The 15,928-nt window shown below is 37.9% G+C and overlaps 1 protein-coding gene and 1 pseudogene across 2 annotated transcripts in view; both read left to right on the plus strand.

Annotated features, from left to right (window-relative positions):
• Positions 1-15,928, plus strand: part of Sytl5 (synaptotagmin like 5) — a 303,531-nt gene that overhangs the window by 235,435 nt on the left and 52,168 nt on the right. For both annotated transcript variants that reach the window (XM_026782244.1, XM_026782245.1), the window contains exons 4-6: positions 2,522-2,637; positions 4,149-4,257; positions 8,193-8,327. In XM_026782244.1, the coding sequence (XP_026638045.1) occupies positions 2,522-2,637; positions 4,149-4,257; positions 8,193-8,327 (360 nt within the window). The remainder of the gene's footprint in view (positions 1-2,521; positions 2,638-4,148; positions 4,258-8,192; positions 8,328-15,928) is intronic.
• On the plus strand, positions 11,731-12,309 carry LOC101985530 (annotated as a pseudogene).

The following is a 15,928-nucleotide window of genomic DNA, read 5'->3' on the forward strand; positions in this document are numbered from 1 at the left end:
TCTGTTTAGGTATGTACTCCATTTTTTTTATTGGATTATTTGTTCTTTTGATGTCAAGTTTCTTGAGTTCTTTGTATGTTTTGGAGATCAGCCCTCTGTCTGATATGGGGTTGGTGAAGATCTTTTCCCATTCTGTAGGCAGCTATTTTGTCTTTTTGACCATGTCCTTTGCTTTACAGATGCATTTTAACTATGTTAATTCTGCCTACCTGAGAATTGGGAGATCTTTTCATTTTCTAGCATCTTCTTAAATTTCTTTCTTCAAAGTTTTAAAGTTCTTGTCATACAAGTCTTTCATTTGTTTGGTTAGCATTACCCCAAGATATTTTATATTATTTGTGGCTATTATGAAGGGTAATGTTTCTCTGATTTCTTTCTTGGATCATTTATCATCTGTATAAAAGAGGACTACTGAGGTTTTTTTAGTTAATCTTGTATCCTGCTACATTAATGAAGGTGTTTATGAGTTGTAGGCATACCCTGGTAGAATTTTTGAGGTCACTTAAGTATACTATCATATTGTCTGCAAATATTGAGAATTTGACTTCTTATTTTCTGATTTTATCCCCTTGATCTCCTGTAGTAATAAGGGCGATGGGCTGTGTCCCGCCACCCAGCTAGCTTTATTCGAAATAATTACACGGACACTGTATTCATTCAAGCACTGCTTGGCCCTTTAGCTCTAGCTCTTACTGGCTGATTCTGATATCCCGATCAACTCATCTCTAATAATCTGTGAGCACCGGTCTTACCGGGAAGATTCTAGCCTACGTCCATCCTGGGTCAGAGCTTCACCGCGTGTGCCTCAGAGAGCAGAGCTATCCCTGAGTCCTCCCAGGAGCCGGGAGCATGGTGTCTCTGCTCCAGACAGCAGAGCTGTCGAGTCTGACCTCACTTCCTCTTCCTCCCAGCATTCTGTTCTGTTTACTCCTCCCACATATGTTTTAACCTATCAGGGCAAGCAGCTTCTTTATTTAATTAACCAATGACCTTCCTCCATCAATCTCCTTTTGTTGTCTTATTGCTCTAGCTAGAACTTCAAGTGCTATATTGAATAGATATGGAGAGAGTGGACGACCTTGCCTTGTTCCTGATTTTAGTGGGATTGCTTTGAGTTTCTCTCCATTTAGTTTGATGTTGGTTATTGGTTTGTCTATATGGTGGATTACATTGACAGATTTTCATTTGTTGAACCATTCCCTGCATCTCTGGGATGAAGCTTACTTGACTGTGGTAGATGATTTTTCTGATGTGTTCTTGTATTCGGTTTGCCAATATTTTATTGAGTATTTTTGCATTAGTGTTCACAAGCGAGATTGGTCTGTAATTCTCTTTGTTAGTAGTGTCTATGTGTAGTTTGTGTATCTGGGAAATCAGTTGCTTTTCTTCAGTCACCATACCAGACTTACCAATTCTTGCAACATTTATTCTCACGATAACTTGATTTATATTTTGTCAGTTCTTGTCTTGTTAACTAAAGAAATTTCCTAATTAGTTTGCTAGTCTCTCATTTCTCGATGTATTTCTCCAAGTATTATATAATCAAGTATGAACTTTAGTATACGTTCCCTATTGCCTACAAAATGACATTTTAGCTTCTTAGCATGGCATTCAAAGGGTATTACATAGCCCAGGCCTACCTCCCAATCTCATTTTCTACTATAATCCTCTAGAAATCATTTATCTAATAGTACAGGACTATTTTCAATCCTGAGCTCATGCTATTTTTTCTTGTTTAATTAGAAACAATTTTAGACTACCTAATGACTTCTATTGTTTTATGTCCATATTATAAGCCTCAAACTGAGCTTTATAGCACATAGCTGCTATAGATTGAGTTCTAGGAATCTTGATTCATTTCACAAATGTTTATAAACTACAGTGCTGAATGTAACTGCTAAAGATGATAACCAAAAGAGTCAAGACTCCTGCCTTCATGTCACTGGTGATAATGATGTTTGTGATGAAGATATGAAAAGAAGTTTAAGTCTTAAAATGATGGAACAGCGGTCACTTATTCAGGTTAAAATTATAACCTGAAGAAGTATAGATCAGTACTGTTTATGTGCAATATTTGAACAACAAAAATACCACAATAAATGTCATCATCTGTGTAACAAATGTATGTTAGCATTTATAATATAAAAAGAATAAACTATGGTTTGAGAGACAATCTATAAAATTCCCATTATTATAGTACTATGGGGGTGGAGTAGAGTTACATAGAGATTGCCTCTCAGACAGTTAATAGAACAAGAGGCATGACTAAAATTATAAGAAAAATTCTAAAACTCTAAAGGTCATAGAAAGAGTGAAGGCATACAAGAAGACTACAGACATTCCTAGAGGGAAGATAGGAGGTGATTTCACATAGCCTTCATAGGTAGAATTCAAAAGATGGATAGGACCTGTCCTAGTTTCATTTTTTTGTTTCTGTGATAAAACATTGACCAAAAACAACTTTAGGAGAAAATAATTTAAATAATTTAATTTTAGTGCCTTCCTTTTTTTTCACGAGCAGGCAGCTAAAGTTTATAAGTGGAGAATGGTTTTATGAAGAAAAGGCAAAGCGTTTCAAGCAAGTCAATGTTCTGGGCACTGATGTTGTCCGACAGTCCATCTTAAGAAGAAGCCCAGGTAACTAATGCAATTATTTGTCCCCAAGACTTTGGTTGGGTTAAATTTGTTTGGGTTAAGGAACTTCCCTATGGTAATGTAGCAGGTGAACACAGTTGAATTTTTTCCCTCAATCCCATAGGTCATTTCACAACTTGGTAGCTTGAAATCTAAAAATCATCCAAATGAAGTCAGTAGAAAAACAAACTTCATACTGATTTTCCACATATCTGACATGCTGAGAGTTTCAAAGGAGCCATTTATCCTCATCACAGCCAGTTATTTCTCTAGATGCATTTCTGATGTTTTACTAAACATTTAAGAAAGCAACCTAAAACAGGTGAAATAAATTATTCCCAATTTGAAAGCAATTCTTTATTTTTCACCAAATCTAATTTCAGATTTTCTTTTAAATAGTATTTTTTAAATTTAATTCTTGGTTCCTAACCAAGCACTGGTACTGTACCCTAAAGTTCCACTCTCACAAGTGGGAGCACTGGGAAATGCCAAGGAGCATTTTTGGTGGTCATAATGCTTACATTGAGTCAATGGCATTTGTTGGATAGGAACCAAATATGATAAGTTAGGAGGCTTAAGTATGCAGGAAAGTTTCAGTTAATGAATAATTAGTTAGACTGGCCCCAAATATGAAGAACAACCATCTTGAGACTGCTTTCCAGTGTACTTAAACTACAATCTAAATGGTTCAGTATTAAATAAAGTGTTCTTGAGTGCAAATTTCCCATGTATGGTTTATATAATAGAGGTGGAATGGGTATCTTTTGATCTTGAAATCTTGCAACTTATTCCTGAGTCACTTTGGAGTGTGGCATTCACAAAGAAGGTCTCCTGTATGTGGATAACACCACATCTGATGTTATAAGAGCCAGGTTGAATGAAAATTATCCAGTCAGCTACAGCCCCCTTGTACACTAAACCTCAGTGCCTTTCAGTGTATGGACTACATTTCGAGACGTAAGACATATGCACACGTGCCTGTTATCCCAGGAAATCTGGCCTCTCATTTCCAAGATGTCTGGCTGTGTTTGGGGACACACTTGTGTTCACTACCGCTGGGAGACTGAGGCACAACGGTTATGTATGTAAAAGCAGTCTGGGGTACATAGTGAGTTCCAGACCAGCTTTAGGAATATAGAGAGAATTTGTCTCAAAACAAAACAACACCCATAAAAATTAGTGCCTATAATCTATGGACTTAGAGATCTCATAAACTCAGCATTTCATACCCTAAAGATATCTGGAGAGGCATAATGAATTTGTCCCTTTATTGTAGTCTTCCTAGGAAAGCTTAATGTGTCAAACCTTGTCCTGATGAGTCCTGGTCTTAATTCATAGTTATCTCTACAGCATTCAACATATTAGAGATGCCTATTTATGCCAAATAATTTGGGATTGAACTGCCATTACTGATTAATATAGGCTTTTTTATTTTGTGGCAATCTAGGAACATGAGTGCAGAAGAGAAATGTGTTATGCTTTCTCCTTTTGTATTATTTTCTATTTTCCATAAGGATCTGAAGAAATACAAAGCCAAGAGCAAGCCCACCAAGATGTAGACAAGTCAGACACTTCATCTTCAATCAGACAGAAGGCCACTCATGATGGATCCAAGAGGAAGGGGTAAGTGCGGTTCATCCCCTCTAAAATAAATAATCTTTAGTGTTTTCATGTCCGATTTGACTTCAGTGACCCAGAGGAGGAGAGAGACTTAACTGGGGTAACATTTTATCCTAGGGAAATGCAGTCTTAAGTACTTTCAACCTCAGATAATAATAATAACAACAACAACAACAACAACAATAATAATAATAATAATAATTCCCTGGCTAGAACCAATCAGTGGTAGCCCATGCCTTTAATTTCAGCACTCAGGAAGCAGAGACAAGTGGATCTCAGTGAGTTCAAGGCCCATATGGTCTACAGAATTAGTTTCAAGAAAGTCAAGGCTGTTACACAGTAAAACCCTGTCTCAAAATACAAACCTAAACAAAATCCCTGGATGACCTGAACATGTAAGAGTTTTTATTTCATGCCTTATTTATTCTTGTGCCAAATGGTTCCTATTATTTCCAGGCAGATCTACGGTCAAAGTCAGTCTTGACTATAAGACTAGAGCCTTTGTGTTCAAATGCTAGTATCCCTCTCTTCCAACCTAACCCTGGTATATAAAACAACCCAATGAAAGCATGGATACTTGAACATATTTAAAATGTGGGCTTCCTTAAGGAAAAAACAAGTCACATTTGACTGCTTCAGCTTAGTACATTGAGTACTGCAATGAGCAATGGGAAATATATCGGAGAACAAGATGTAGGAAGGCACTGGGAACTGGCAGTAAGGTGCCACAAAAAATGAGAGTTCCCCCAAATGAGGACTGCATAGCAAGGGTTCTAAGATGTGCCAAGTCTCATGGTGCCCCTCTCTAGGTAGCACTGCATTGTTGCCTCAGCAGAAGCCAACATGAAATGCTGATGTTGACTGAGACTGTAGCTAGCTCTCAAAGAAATGTGGACTTTTCCCATTTGTTCAGTGTTCTGAACTATGAGTGGGGATGAAATAAAATGTAATTTAACTCAGCCTCTCTTGACTAACCCCCTTGTTTACTAATTAGCAGAGACAAATGCAAAATATTTTCTTGAATTTCTTCAACTCCTTTCCTAGGCAATTGATCCTCCCTATCGTATTGCGTTCATTTATTCATCAGATATGCATAGAAAGGATATGCCTTGTGCCTGTGTCATTGTGCACTCTGACCCTTGCCCCATGTACACACACTTAATGGCGAGCTGTTGTAGCGCTGCTCAGGTGGCTTCTTTACTTCTGCGTTAGGTATCTAGCATAGTGCCTAACCTTGAAAACAACAAATGGATTGACTGCCTAAGGATCTCAGAGCCCACAGATGCTGTTAAGAGCTGTAGTTTGCAGACTTTATTTCAGGCATCCCATTAGGTCACACAACTAAGAAAGATGGGAGCCGGAAAACACTAACTGTCAAACATGAGTCACACAGATCCTGACTCATTCAAACTACCATAGCTCCAGGCTGAGGCCTGCTGTCACTCAAAACAGGCAGCTGTGGTTCTGCCTTTAGGGACTGTAACATCCAGTTGGAGAAGAAAGGTTAACACCTAAAAGAGTAGCTAGGTTGGAAAGGCTTGTACAAAACTATAAAGTGCCAATGCAAACTATCAAGGTCAGAAATACAGCAATGTGATAATAAGTCACAAGATATGGCATAGGTGGTAAATGACACATATTAAATAAATAGATAGCAGCTGCTTTGGAGGTACACAAGAGTTATAGAGACATACATCAGACTGCAAGCCTGACTTGATAAGGAGCCTGGCAGGTGGATGGGGTTCAGGCTATCAAAAGGAAGAAGGGGTGATTCTGAACATCAAAGGCTAGCATTGCATTAAGCTTCATTCTCACCCCAAATGTAATTTTCCAGCAGAGTGAAGGTTCTGACATTTTGACAGTGACATTTTGCTAGGGTCCTTTGAAGCAGAGACAACTTAGCAGATTCTGTTATGATTATGCCAGTACCTTTCAAGTCCATTTGTCCACTTAGAACATTGTTGAATAAAAAAAAGAAATAAAACGGTCGCCCGGTACCATCTACCTAAAGAATATAGATGGGATTTTGTTGCTTTCATTTTTAATATTTTTTATTCTTTAAAAATTTCAAATATGTATACAATGTATTCTGATCTTTTCCACCCATACTGCTTGCCAGCAACTCTCCCTTGAACTCACAAACCCATCTCCTCCACACTTCGTGTGCCTTTACAAAATTATTCTTATTAATAGACCCCTGAGTTCAATTTCTGTTTAAGTGTGTTTAGAAACATCCATGTTTGGTGCACTCACTATCCTGGATCAGAACTTGAACTGCATTTCCTCAAAAGTTATTTTTGTTTTAATGCCAGTTAACTACATGACATAGTAATGCACTCAGATTTCACCCAGCATGTGACCTCTCTTTGTATAAACTTCATTACCATGGGAGAGGTGCCATGGAAGATATAAAGGCAAGATATATAAAGGCACGTTCCATTAAAGCATGTACACACACACACACACACACACACACACACACACACACACACACTAAAGAGAACTAGCGAGAAAGAGGGAGAGAACACAAAGTGGATAAATGGGTAAGGAAGGGTGGATGGGTGTCAAGTTGGGAGAGTGACTATAATCAAGATACATTGTACGAAGCTGTCCAAGAGCTAATAAATAATTTAAAAGCTGTGTCATTCCCAGTGACGCTCAGTGATACAGAGCATGCTTAGTAAGAACATAGCATATTCTTTTATTCCCCAGAGCTGTTCTGGGTTCCACTAATGAGAAAGGTAGTCCCAACTCTAATCGTGTCTGCTCTAAGTTGCCACCTTCGTTTGTCCCAGAGACTCAGTTCCTTTCTATGCAATTCCCTATTCCCAGCCTGCTTGCAAAGAATCCCAGCCTGGAATATGCTTCTCCATCTCAGCTGCCACTGATGACTTTCCAAACTAAGCAGTCTTTTGCTAAGCAGGGGCAGAGACCCGGCAGTAGTATGCTTACTGGGGAACTAGAGGCCCTGGCACCCCACTACCCAAAACTCCTCAGTCATGGTCTTTTATTGAACAATCATTTATTGGCAAAAGTAATATAAATTATTTTTACTATTCAAACCCTGATCTTAGTTCTTACTAAACATGTTCTCTACCACTGAGCTACACAGGAAATTATATTATGCATATTATATATACATACAATGTGTATAGGTGCTTTGCCTCCATGAATGTCTATGCAATATGAGTGTGTGTGGTGCCCAAGATTGCCAGAAGAGGGTGTCAGGTATCAGTGTAACTGGAGTTATACACTGTTGTGAGTCACTGTATGGGTGCTGAGAGTTGAGCTTGGGTAGTCCAGAAGAACAGTTAGTAATTTTAACTGCTAGATTGTCTCTACATCCCCTCCTTTACTTTTTTTTTAACCTACCAAGACCTATTTGTAATATCTAAACAGTCTTGGATATGTGGTCTTCCACTTGAGTATAATTGACTTATCAGGGGCTACATTCTTAGAGAAGCCTGACTCTCCTTCTCTGTAGAGATTGGTAGTTGCTCCATGGGTATGGATAGGAATTTAGCACACAATTCTCCTTTGCACACTGGCATTTTTGACTGGCTTTGATTTGCATATGTGGGGTTTTTTTTTGCATGCTGTCACAAACACTGTGTTCACATGTGTTGCTATCATTCTGTGACCAGAAGCTAATGCTTCCTTGCAGTTGTCCAACGTGTCTAGGCCTTTCAATCTTTCTGTCCCCTCTTCTGCAACAATCCCTGAGCCTCAAGAGGAGTGGAACAGTATATATGTTCCTTTTCAAGCTAAGCATTCTGCAGTCTCACGTTTCCTTTGCCTTTCCCAGTTGTGAGTCTGTATTAATTACCATTTACTTCAATTAGAAGATTCCCTAATGGGGGTGGACGGATGCTTTAGTCTATGGGTATAATGACAAGAGTTTTCTTATCTTGCTCTTGAATTCATATGTTGATTTTCAGATTTCTTCTGAGCAAGTTCAGATCAGCAACCAGAGGAGAAATCAGAACTCCAAAACCTGAAAGTGGGAGGAGCTATAGCTTGGACTTAGACAGTCATACACTTCAGAGTTTCAAGTCAGCCTCTGGATCAGACAGGTAAGCAACAAATTGAGCAGTGGGCAGCCTGGAAATCAGGTTGATAACCTTCTACCCACATAGGGAGTCTATGTATCTATAAAGGACCGGCACACAGAGAGTGTCTAACATATAATACAAAAGACAAGAAGATGTTTTGCAGTTGTTATAGAAAACCTTTCCTCTTGATTTACAGCTAGGAGAAACATTTTTTTTGTAATGTGAAAGGCTGCAGCCTTATGTTTGGGGAGTTGGGATTCTAAGTTCAAATAGAGGTGTACGAGGCAGATAATTCTTTCATTGATTTCTTGGTCTTTTTCTGTTTCAACTTCTAAAATAAAACCCTCGAGTGTCATGTCCATTCTTTGCAGCTTTCAAAAACTATTAATAATTTCATCACTTTTGTGTTGCTCTGGGGAATTTTCTTGTAATTCCATTTATTTCTTGTTTCACTGCCTCTAACTGATTTCCAGACGGGTCAAGTGAGAATCTATTGTGCATAGTGTTAACACTCATCAGGATAGCCAAGAGCATAGTCACTTCTAATAACATTTGATTTTCTAGCTTGTTTTGGCATATGCCAGGCCTTATTTTCATTACTATCAAAGCTAAAAGTAAGGAAAAATTATCTGCTCTCATGGTACATTGATTTGTCCACATGCTAATTCCATTTTGTTTTTTTATTGCTCAGGTGGCTGCAATTCTGCTAGTATTTCTATTCTTTTCTGTTTAGGTTCTACAAGCAGAATTTCATTTTTCTTATAACACCTGGCCCTTTTTTTTCATTGTGGTACTGAGCATGGAACACAGGATCTTGCATGTTGGAGTCTAGTATACAAATCAGAACTATATATGTCCCCAGAGAAAACATTGTTTTGATTATTAGTATTTTTATTAATGTTATCTGTTTATATGGGTTTCATTTTTCTCTAGAATTCTTCTACATATCACTTTTTATAAGACTGTAGAGAAAAACTATAGGAAAAAATAATTTATTGTCTTCTCTCAGAGGATCAGTGTTATATTCAGAATTTTCAAATTTTTCAATAATGTAGATATATTCTCTGTATCATTAAAGAACCCCTGTGTGATTAAAATGCAAGCAAAGCATCTTTGTCCTTGAACTAGTTTTACTTAGGAAACAACTTCCTCAAGATTTAGCAATACCACTTTTGGGTATATATCCAAAGGATGCTCAATTGTACCACAAAGACATATGCTCAACTATATTCATAGCACCATTGTTTGTCATAGCCAGAACCTGGAAACAACCTAAATTCCCCTTGACCAAAGAATGGATAAGGAAAGTGTGGTACATTTATACAATGGAGTACTATACAGCAGAGAAAAAGAATGACATCTTGAAATTTTCAGGCAAATGGATGGAGCTAGAAAACATTTTATTTAGTGAGGTAATCCAGACCCAGAGAGACAATTATCACATGTACTCAATCATAAGCGGTTTTTAAACATAAAGCAAAGAAAACCATCCTACAAATCGCAATCCCAGCGAACCTGGACAACAATGAGGACCCTAAGAGAGACATACATAGATCTAATCTACATGGGAAGTAGGAAAAGACAAGATCTCCTGAGTAAATAGTTTTACTTCATTTCCCTCCTATTTATTTATTTATTTATTTATTTATTTATTTATTTATTTATTTATATATATCCTAATGACAGTTTCCCCTGTCTCTTCTCCTCCAAGTACCCCTACCTCCTCTCTGCATCCCCAGTCTATTCTTCCTCAGCTTCTATTTAGATCGAGCTACACAACTATCACATATATGCAGAGGATCTAGGTCAGTCCGATGTAGCCCTGCAGGCTTCCTGGTTGCTGGTTCAGTCTCTGTGATTTCCTATGAGCCCATTTTTAAATGAGCTGCACAAACACAATACTTAAACAAGAGCAGAAATAATATATATTTATATAATATATATTAAAATATAACATATATAATATATTATATAAATATATTTATATGTTTAATATACATAATATATTTATTTCTTCTCTTGCTTATATATATAGTGTAACAACATTGACCTTAAATTTGTATCAATAGATCAAGATCTATACCAATGCAAAAGATTTATTTCTATATCATATCCTCCTTTAATGAAAGAAAACGTTTATAAGTAATCATTTTGGGAATTTGGGCATAGTTTTCTCCAAACAGCTTCCTGCTATTTGTTGGGCAAAGTATTTTTAGGGTTCATGGAGACCTTTTCAGGGGGTCTTGTTCCATCAAATAACATTAGCCTGAAAGGAATTCACAGGTTCTCATCTGTGGAAACAAAAGTAGAACCTTTTTTCTCTCTCCTCCCTTTTTTTCTTCAGCCTAGATTTCTCCTCCTGTTTATTCTTTCTGCTTGCAAGCCCCACCTATTTCTCTCTCCTACCTAGTTATTGAATGTTCAGCTCTTTATTAGACCAATCAGGTGTTTTAGACAGGCAAAGTAATATAGCCTTACAGAGTCAAACAAATGTACCATAAAAATACAACACATCTTCGCATCATTAAACAAATATTCTATAGCATAAATGAATGTAACACATATGAAACTTGTATTCCACAACAGTTCCTCTTCCCACGCTCCCCCAACCCACCCATGAAATTCTTCCCAGAGAGATCCGAGCATCCTTCCTTGAGCCCTCCTTGATACCTAGCCTCTCTGGGTTTGTGGATAGTTTGACTTCTCTTCTATGCTGCCTTCATTATATCTTTTTTCTTCAAAACCTCAATCAGTCATGGTATTGCCTGTTAACTCAGTTTTCAGGATGATAAAGCAGGACAGTTGTGAGTTTCAGCCTGGACTGCATAATGAGTAACGGGACAACTGTGGCTACATGGTGAGGTCATATCTCAGAAATTAAAAAAGAAATAAAAAGAAACATTTGGTCTTTCTTTTTGCTTCCTTGGCTCTGAGTAGATATGAAAGTCACTCAAAATGATATTGTACCTAAATTAGTGTTGGTCTATTTTTCTTAGCCTCTTTGGGACCCCATTGCTGAGCCATTTTGCTTTCACTTTTCTTAATAGATTTAATTTTTATTATTGTGTGCATGGATGTTATGTTGGATATATGTTTGTGCACTGAATGCATACCTGATGCCCATAAAAGAGGATATCGGATCTCCTGGGCCTGGAGTGACAGGTGATCATGAGCTGCCATGTGGGTGCACGAAATCAAACCTGGGTTCTCTGGAAGAGCAACCAGTACTCTTAAGCCCTGGGCCATCTCTCCAGCCCAATCAGACTGTTTTCCACTTTGGGCTAACATTAAGAAGGGTACCATGTAAGAAGAGGAAAGACTGAGTCCCTTGTTTAAAGAAAATAAAGGATCCCGGGCCTATTGAGGAAAATTAAATCATGCTATTTTGAATTATTTACCTTATACTGACTCATCAAGAATGAGGGGCCTTTCCAGCCTCCGTCCCGGACCCTGCAGCCGCCGCGATGTTGATGCCCAAGAAGAACCGGATTGCCATCTATGAGCTCCTTTTTAAGGAAGGAGTGATGGTTGCCAAGAAGGATGTCCATATGCCCAAACACCCTGAGCTGGCAGACAAGAACGTGCCCAACCTTCATGTCATGAAGGCCATGCAGTCTCTGAAGTCTCGAGGCTATGTGAAGGAGCAGCTTGCCTGGAGACACTTCTATTGGTACCTTACGAATGAGGGCATCCAGTATCTCCGCGATTATCTCCACCTACCTCCGGAGATCGTGCCTGCCACCCTGCGCCGCAGCCGTCCCGAAACTGGCAGGCCTCGGCCCAAAGGGCCAGAGGGTGAGCGCCCGGCAAGATTCACAAGAGGGGAGGCGGACAGAGACACCTACAGAAGGAGTGCTGTGCCCCCTGGTGCTGACAAGAAAGCCGAGGCCGGGGCTGGCTCAGCCACCGAGTTCCAGTTTAGAGGAGGCTTTGGTCGTGGACGTGGTCAGCCACCACAGTGAGCTTGAAGACTGTTGTTTGCAATAAACTTTAAAGAAAAGTGTCCACTCTCAAAAAAAAAAAAAAAAGAATGAGGGGCTTTCTCCCCATGATCATCAAGGTGTTTTAACTGTTATTCCAGAATCACTCTGCCTGGATTTGTTTCTTTTGTCTGCTCTGTTGCTGGGCATGAATAATTATAAAGCAGTTATGCCATATGGGCATGTTTCATCATATACTAGTGTTTTGACACAAGACTTTCTTGTAATTATAAACTGTAAGACAGTCTGTAATTAGACTTTAAAAATATTTATATTTATTCTTTGGAAATTGTATGCATTCACACAATGTATATTGATCATATTCATTCCCCACTTGTCCCCACAACCTCTTCCAGATGGCTCCTTTATGTTGCCAAAGAAGACTTTATCTTTTAAGTTGTGAATATCTGTAATAGTTTATAGGCAATCCAAATATTGGCATCAGAGTTATTCGGCTTTAGCATGTCAAGAGCAAGGATTTCCTATCAAGAAAATGAAGATACTCAAGAGATCAGGAGAGCAAGCTGTCCTTTCCCTGGAACATTTATTGACCTTGGGGATGACGCGCATTATGGCAACATTTCATTCCAAGTTATTGCTTAAAAAGTGGAGGGGGCTATCTCTTTTTTTTTAACTTTTTAAAGAGATTGTGAGATGCCCATTTCTTTCCTCAATGACCTGACCCAGATAAGCAATTATTCTCTATTCTTCTTGATAAAGCATATTTCTTCATGGTTCATTAGTTTTTTCCTGGAGCAGCTGGGCTAAGGCATCCTTTTAAAAAACTCATATCATATATGAGTGGAAATGATGTTTTATCAGATGCCTAGTTAATTTATTTATTGTCAGTAGTTTCAAAACTGGAGAAATATAAGCAGGATACGAAAGGCATAGCAGCCTCTGAGGCGAGCATAACAAATCCCTATGCACTAGTTGCTAGAGACTGGACATACAAAACAAAAGGCATTTTTTAAAGGCTGTAAATATAAACTGTAGTTAATCAATGGGATGCCACTAAAAGCAGCTATTCCAAATTCCTTCTAAGTTCTAGTGAGTGGTTGTTGTGCTCCACCAGAAACAGACCTTCAGACAAGAATTCGTGTAAGAGATTTATCAACCAAACAACTTATTTTTTTAAAAAAATGTATTTTATGTATATGGATGTTTCGCTTGCATGTATGTCTGTGGGCCACACATGTGCCTGGAGCTAGAGTTACAGATTGTTGTGAGCTGCCACATGGGTATGTCCTTTATAAGAGTGGTCAGTGCTCTTAACCACTGAGCTATCTCTCTAGCCCCCCAATCAACTGATTCTGAGAAAAAAAACAAGAAGGCAGTAGGAGATACAGAACAGAGAAGGGGAAAGATAGGTAATGACATAGCTCAGGTGAGGACTGAGTCTGAGGGCCTAGCCACAGTTTTAGGAATATAAACTGTCCCTTTGCAATTGGAGTAGCTAGGTCATCTTACTCTCATCCAACTCTGCCACTGTGGATCCCCTCACATAGGGTTTCCTTGCTTAACCAATACAGACAAAAGATATCTAGATAAACATGAATTTGAGATAAACAATATTTTTAGTATAAGCATACATAGTGAAATATTTAGAAGGTTCCAAATCTTAATAAATTTTGATTATTTATGTAAAATTAAAATTTAACTTAGAATTTTGTATTTTAATCTAAGTTTTCTACCATGTGGGTGAGAGGGAGAAAAATTCCACGTTATTTCTAGGCCTGTAACTGTCTGTAGTGTCAATAGACAAATCCTAAAGACATAAATTGGCTCTTACCTCAGTCCAAAATGGCAATCCTGTCTCCAGGAATCTCAGAATAAGACTGTGTCTGAGAGCTGTCTCCTCCCGTCTTATATTCCTTTCTAGGGCTTTAAAGGCATGCACCACTACTGCCCAGTTTCTATGGCAAACTGTGTGGCTACTGGGATTAAATGGGTATGCCATCACTGCCTGGTCTGTAAGGCTAATCAATGAGGCTGTTTTACTTTCTGATCTTCAAGCAAGCTTTATTTATTACAATACAAATGAAATATCGCTACATAGAACTAGTAATAGGATGTGAGGGTTTAGGTGGGACACTAGCAATGTCCCCTTAACATTATATAAATATGTAGAACACTGAGCCTGAAATGTGCTGTTTAGTGGAAGTTGGTAGAAGATGGAGCTGTATTTCTAGGCAGAATTTCTTCCATGTTGCTGAAGGGTATGGCAAGCATTCTTGCCATGAGCCTTTGCACATCATCATACTCACCTATTTTGTGGTTCTTTCTTCCACTTCTGTCCCCTATACACACACTAAGATTATCCTTTTACTTTTAATTGCTCATCCTCATTCTATGCTTCACTTTTCTATTTTCCATGTCTACTAAAATAGGTCATATTAGGTACCTTCACTATTCAAAATTTCTGTTTTCTGTATGTATATTTGGTGAAAGTAAGTTTATTAAATCCATCCCATGATTTAATACTATCTCTACTTTCATTAGAAGTAATATTATTTTCATGTCCTATATAGAATTTTTAATCTCTTTGCAACTGAGATTTCAGGTAGGCAGTATCTTCTTCATGGCCTACCTATGCTATTCTATAGCATGGTGGGATTGCTCTAGTTTGCAGTCAAGATCATGTACATAGTCAGCACTAGTTTATTTGACTTTTTTCCTTTAAATGAAACACTATAATTTACTCAGCAAACTCCTTCAAAAAAGAAAACAAGCTTTAAAACTGTTTTTAAGTGTGCTGTATCTCTAAAAACCTGTGAATTTTATTCCATAAATTTACCTATGAGTGTTGGGGATAGTGTTCTACCTTTAAAATGGTTGGGAAATTGAGGTACATGCTTGAATTGAGGTACAGTCAGGCTACTACTTGGTGAGTTCAAGTACCACTGAGAGACTGTATCAAAAAACAGGTAGATGGCAACGGAAAACATGAAATATTGGTAGTATTTGCTTTTACTCTAGGTCCCTGGGCTATCTAGTCTCTGGTTCTTGGTCACCCAAGCAGTGTCAGGGATGAGTTCCATCTTGTGGAGTGGACCTTATGTCAAATTAGTTATTATTTGGTTATTCTCATAAGCTTTGTGCCACTATTGTCCTTGCATCCAGATCTACTAATTCTTTCTTTTTCTATTTTAACTTCTATTGGGTAAGGAGACCTTTCTTTAATGGAAACAAGGGATTTGAAACCAAAGCCACAAATGGTCATAAACAGACTAAGACAAAATTGTCAGACAATTGAGAGCTTATGAATAAAGAATTCTTTAAGTATTAAAGTGAGGATAAATGATAGAACATGTAGGAAAATATGGATTCAGTCATATTATCATCAGGAAATGCATAAAGTCTGTATTTATAACCCATTTACAACTTTTTCCTTTGGAATGTGTTAGCCTTTCCAAATAGTTTGATTTTTAAATACAGATATTCATATCTGTGAATGAGTACGTATATTCAAGCTAATGTTTGGCCTTATGGCCTATAAATTCTCCACCTCAACTTTTCAATTCTGTTGGAGAAAGAAAGAAGTACAGATAATACATAAATGAAAGGCTATGCCTGCTTTCCAACAACATTGAATGAGATAAGTCTAGAAAATGAAATAACTTTATTGATATTTAAATATGA

This window comes from Microtus ochrogaster, chromosome 10 (genome assembly GCF_000317375.1).
Source record: "Microtus ochrogaster isolate Prairie Vole_2 chromosome 10, MicOch1.0, whole genome shotgun sequence".
Taxonomy (NCBI): domain Eukaryota; kingdom Metazoa; phylum Chordata; class Mammalia; order Rodentia; family Cricetidae; genus Microtus; species Microtus ochrogaster.